At 35.2% G+C, this 6,060-nt stretch overlaps 1 protein-coding gene across 1 annotated transcript in view; it reads left to right on the plus strand.

Annotated features, from left to right (window-relative positions):
* The first annotated feature begins 5,494 nt into the window (after positions 1-5,494).
* LOC129573828 (serine/threonine-protein phosphatase 6 regulatory ankyrin repeat subunit C-like) overlaps positions 5,495-6,060 on the plus strand; it is a 3,750-nt gene continuing 3,184 nt past the window's right edge. Inside the window, exons 1-4 of the mRNA XM_055454939.1 lie at positions 5,495-5,521; positions 5,593-5,689; positions 5,761-5,859; positions 5,931-6,029. Coding sequence (XP_055310914.1) covers positions 5,683-5,689; positions 5,761-5,859; positions 5,931-6,029 — 205 coding nt within the window. The 5' untranslated portion in view covers positions 5,495-5,521; positions 5,593-5,682. The remainder of the gene's footprint in view (positions 5,522-5,592; positions 5,690-5,760; positions 5,860-5,930; positions 6,030-6,060) is intronic.

The raw sequence follows: 6,060 nt of genomic DNA on the forward strand, positions 1-6,060 counted from the left end.
GCCAGAGATGAAAAAAATATTTTTCCATCAAATACTAACCCAAAATACCATATCTAGTCGACTTGTATACTATATAACCGCTTACTGATCTCTATCCGTGAAACCAACCAAAAATCAAAAATATCAATTTCGGGTTTTCTGTTTATTTTTCCGGATAATTTTATTGAAAATGGTTCAAAACTACAAGAAACACTTAAAATGATACGATTATAATGATTTTTACATAGTTAAAAAAAAATTGTCGATCGCTTTTTCGTTTGTGCTGATTGGGATCTGTGTCTCGACAAATCGACCAGCAGTATTCACCTAACATATGGGCAGAATTTTTACCTTTAAAGCGTTTTTCAATCACAGCAATATCTTGGTGAAAACGTTCACCTTGCTCATCGCAGAAAAAAGCTCAAGTGGCTGTACATGAAGTGAATTTTTAATGACATATTCGCTTTCATTTCTTTGAATGCAGTCAACATTTCAGCAAAAAAAATTTTATAACTCTTGCTCTGTTGTTTCCCAAAAAGTTATTGCAGACATCGCGAATTCCTTCAAATGCCCTCTTTTGGATAGGAGTTAATAGATCAGAGAATTCGGAGCATTCCAAAAGCTGTCTAGTTTGTGGACCATTCAGTGTACCTGGGCATTGAGAGTACATTTGTTTTATGAGAAATTACCAGAGATTGCATGCACCACACAGCTATAGTTGGATGCGAAAATAAGTAGCTTTTTTTAGTCAATATCGTAAACCATCCAAATTGTAACATAGTCCAAATTGTAACAATTGAACAAATAGACTAATTTTCTGCAAAACTTTGAAGGGTAACTGTTGTTTTTTATATCATATTTGAGAAGATCACGAAAAAAAACTTCCGATATGAATATATGACTTATTTGTATTTTTTCAGAAAAGTGGTTTATTTTAAGACTATGTTACAATTAGAACTATGTTACAATTTGGATGGTTTACGATAGTTCGGGATATTTTGAAATAGCAGCTACCGCACAATTTGTTCCGAATTATTCTGAACGATCAATTGGATCCAAACGTGGTATTGGAAGTGGTATCCAAACGTTCAATCAATGAAAAAGAGACAAATCCATATATAACGTTTGACCTCTACTTCTAAAAATCCAATTGATCGTTCAGAATAATTAGGAACAAATTGTGCGGTTGCTGCTATTTCAAAATATCCCGAACTATTGACTAAAAATAGCTACTTATTTTCGCATCCAACTATAGCTGTATGGTGCATGCAATCTCTGGAAATTACTTTTTTAAAAATGTTTTTCTTTATAATCAATATTCACCTGCTTCAATTTTTGCATCGGACAATTGGGTACGGAAAAAATCCTTCAAAAATGCCAATGCCAAGTACTTGTACAATTTATCCGGAAAAATCTCAAGAAGCATAGTGAAAAATCATTATAATCGTATCATTTTAAGTGTTTCTTGTAGTTTTGAACCATTTTCAATAAAATTATTCGGAAAAATAAACAGAAAACCCGAAATTGATATTTTTGATTTTTGGTTGGTTTCACGGATAGAGATCAGTAAGCGGTTATGTAGTATGCAAGTCGACTAGATATGGTATTTTGGGTTAGTATTTGATGGAAAAATATTTGTTTCATCTCTGGCTACCGTTTTGGTAGCACAATAATTAGGAAAAATGAAAAACCGTGCGCGTTTTGGTCAAAAAATAGTGAAAATGGCCTTTTTTTCGATATTTTGGTCAAAAAAACCAGCCAAAGATGATTTTTTGGCATATTTTTTCAACGGAATTTGTTTTTTTGACTCTTTTCTATGAAATGAAAAAAGATTTCAAGTCAATAACATCATTAATAGTTGAGTTAATGACCAAAACATGATGATATAAAAGTCTAAAAATCCTAGCCCACACAAAATATTTGATAGGTCGATATTTTTCTTATTACCACGTCAACGGAGAAATCGTAGTATGCAGTTTTGTTTGTTTTTAGGTCCTCTAACATCCTGCATTTAAAGTGTCCATGTGTGAGAGCAAAAGTTGAAATTTGTTGTACGGTGATATACCACAATAAAATTTACTACTAACTTAGCAGTCACTGTAACTTAACAGTGAAGTTTCACTGTCACAGTGAGCATTCGAACGAGTATAACGCATTCATATATACACGGAGTAAGCCATTGGGCGTGCGTGTTATGTATGCGTAGTACTTGTTCGCATGCTCACTGTGACGGTGACACTTCACTGTTAAGTTACAGTGACTGCTGAGTTAACAGTAAATTTTATTGTGGGATATCATCCACACCGGCTGTAAAATTCTAAGAATTCTGGCTCGAGAGCTACCAAACGAACGACACACACAATGTTTGTGAAGCCAAAAATAAAAATAAAATAAAATAAAATGCAATATAGCAACAATAATATACGTTATGGCCAAAGAAGGCATGATTTGTACCCTTAGATGCGATACAGAATAACCGTTAATCTAGAGTCACTGTTTAGCGGTACTATTTATAATATTCGTAAATTTCGTTCTACTTTATCCTTTTGAACTTTGAAATGAAAAATACGTTTAACACAACAACACATATCGTTTGGACTTTTAGCTTAAAATTCGAAGTGAAAATCTATTACTCTGATAATAATGTGAAATTTTCCCATTTGACACCAAATAGCTTCTCTATTTGATACGAAATAGTTTTTCTATTTCATCTGATATTTTTCCGCGCAACTTTTCTGTATTACATTTTCGCTCCAAACCGCTCATGTGATGTACAAAGGCACTTCCATTAAATCTAGCAAGGCCAATCTGACAGCAACGGGAATCTCCATAAAAAACACGTAGAAACTAACGCCACCTCGAGACGCGTACCGTGTCCATATGAACGTGCTATTGTAACCACAAATTGTGTTCCATCCACTGTTTGATTAAATGTTGTCGCAGGTACGGTTCGTTAGGTGGCGCTAGTTATGCGTATTGTCTTAGCTAGCAGATTGTGTAGCAAAGGATCCGTACTGTGTGTAGCATGTTTGTACAATGAACAAAACAGCGCAATGTTTGTGTATGTGACATAACAACAGCGATCATCATGTTGAAACTTTCTACTTGAAAGTCCATGTTGTGATCCTTTCAATTCACAATTCTTCTACATTCGAACGAATTGAGAAAAAAATCGAGAATAAAATTGAACGCGTGCATTCAAAAAATATGGAGATCAACTCAAAGCAAAGATGAACGCGTTAAGGCTTCCATGAAAGTCTAAAGAGTTCACTCCGTTGATGCACCTGTTCTAATCTTCATTGTGACATTCGTATTCCCTATCTGAAATAAGCATTTATCTCTGACGTTATAGTTGTTGTTTTTTTTTTAAACACAGCACTAGTACGCAATCTTTTTCTGAAGTTTACCGCTGAGTGATTCGCTTCAATAAAACTGAAACATAATTTCACGATGCACATCAAAGCTATCTGATGGCATGTCTTACCTTATCTCTGGTATTTACATTTTCAAAAAAAAAACTGCTCAATATTATATGGGTTTTCGACATGACGTATCCCACTTTTTCTGTGGAATTGAAGAGTTCCTCCAATTAACGGAACACTCATTTCCCTATCATTTCTGACAAGAAAGTGTGGCAAAGTTCATCTCACGAATGTAAAACATTTTCTCTCGATTCACTTCACTGATCTATTTTTCTTTCAATTTTTAGCAAACAAAAAAGACGAAAGCGGCCGAACAGCTCTTCATGTCGCTGCTGAGAATGGTAGCTCTGAAAAACTATGCTCACCAAATCGGAAATTGATTGAATCTATTTCATTGATCTGTTTCAGGTAATTTGAACGACGTTAAAAAGCTAATTGCCAAAGGAGCCAAAGTTGATTCGACAGACAAAAAACAGCGCCAACCTCTTCATTTGGCTGCTATGAATGGTAGTGTCGCACATTTATTTTCACAAAACAAGAAATTGTTTGGATTTTGTTCATTGATCGGTGTTCTTTTTCAGGTCACTCGAATGTCGTTAACTTTCTCATCACGAAAGGAGCCCAACTTGATCCTGCAGACGATTTACAACAGACACCTCTTCATTTAGCTGCTGAGAATGGTAATTTGGAATATTTTTGCTGACTAAATAAGAAAGCGCTTGGATCTAACTCATTGACTGGACTAACTTTTCAGGACACAAGGATGTTGCTGAGAAGCTTATTATAAAAGGAGCCAAAGTTGATATCAAAGATGCCAATAAGCGGACAGTTCTTCATTATGCTGCCATGAAGGGTAATGTTGTCTATTTATTTTTACTCAGGAAATTTGTTCGATTTATTTCATTGGTCGGTGCTATTGGGTGTATGCATTAAAAACGAGCGATTTTCGCCGGATGGCACCACCATCGCTGGTGGCATCGGGCAATACTGGTGCCAACTTCATATGGTAGGGCTAATGACAGGCTACAAAAATTACCATCTGTCATTTGCCCAAAGTGTAAACAAAGCGAAAAATTTAGTTACGAATATGGAGAATTTCGAACCAAAAAAACGTCATTTGCGGGAGCAGTTTTTTTCATACGGGAAAAATGTGAAAAATAGATTATTCTTTTATAGAGTGGACACTGGTAGTGAAGAATGGACGTTTCTCGATAGACACAAGCATATCAAACCACATTTTGATCGTGGTTACTTGTCATTATAGGAGGCGCCACAATCACTCCCTCGAAAAAGGGTGATTCTCCATATTTGCGGGGGTGGGGCAGATATGGTGCATTGGAAGGTGGTAGAAACTTATCAAAATGTTAGCTTTTATCGTTCCCAACAGAAACTAATCGGTATATACCAATTTCTGACAGCAAAATCGAAAAATTGACTTATCGCCGCAAAAAAAGCGAATTTTTGAGGAAATTTTTTAATGACTTTTTAGCTATCAAGTCCAAAATTTCTAAGAAGCTATTAATTTTGAAAATCCTTTATGCCCCCGTTGTAATCTCCAGACATTGCGCTTTCTTACTACCACTGGTTTCAGTCGATTCAATATCACCTAAGTGGAGGACGGTTCACTTGTTTTCAAAAAAGTCAAAAATTGGCTTGATTCCTTTTTAGCCGCCAAGCCGACACAGTTTTTTTGGGACGTAATCCGTAAATTGCCTGAATTGTGGGGAAAAGTCATAGCTTCCGATGGACAGTACTTTGATTGAAATATAATTTCACTTTGTCATTGAATTAAATGATTATTTTTCGATAAAAAAACGCTCGTTTTTAATGCATACACCCAATATTTTTCAGGTCATAAGGATATCATTGATATGCTCATCACGAACGGAGCCAAAGTTGATGTTGAAGACTATTTAAATCGGACACCTCTCCATTATGCTGCTGAGAATGGTAATTTTGTCTATTTATTTTTACTCAGGAAATTTGTTCAATTTTTTTCATTGGTCGGTGCTATTTTTTAGGTCATAAGGATATCATTGATAAGCTCATCACGAACAGAGCCAAAGTTGATGTTAAAGACTATTTAAATCGGACACCTCTCCATTATGCTGCTGAGAATGGTAATTTTGTCTATTTATTTTTACTCAGGAAATTTGTTCGATTTTTTTCATTGGTCGGTGCTATTTTTCAGGTCATAAGGATATCGCTGAAAAGCTAATCAAAGGAGGAACCAATTAATTTTGAAGATGAAAATAATAAGTTACCTCTCCATTATGCTGCTATGAAGGGTAATGTTGTCTATTTATTTTTACTCCGGAAATTTGTTCGATTTTTTTCATTGGTCGGTGCTATTTTTCAGGTCATAAGGATATCATTGATATGCTCCTCACGAACGGAGCCAAAGTTGATGTTAAAGACTATTCAGATCAGACACCTCTCCATTATGCTGCTGAGAATGGTAATGTTGTCTATTTATTTTTACTCAGGAAATTTGTTCGATTTTTTTCATTGGTCGGTGCTATTTTTCAGGTCATAAGGATATCATTGATATGCTCATCACGAATGGAGCCAAAGTTGATGTTAAAGACTATTCAGATCGGACACCTCTCCATTATGCTGCTGAGAATGGTAATTTTGTCTATTTATTTTTACTCAGGAA

Source organism: Sitodiplosis mosellana, unplaced genomic scaffold, assembly GCF_009176505.1.
Source record: "Sitodiplosis mosellana isolate CC-2019 unplaced genomic scaffold, AAFC_SMos_1.0 Smas_scaffold_6114, whole genome shotgun sequence".
NCBI lineage: Eukaryota > Metazoa > Arthropoda > Insecta > Diptera > Cecidomyiidae > Sitodiplosis > Sitodiplosis mosellana.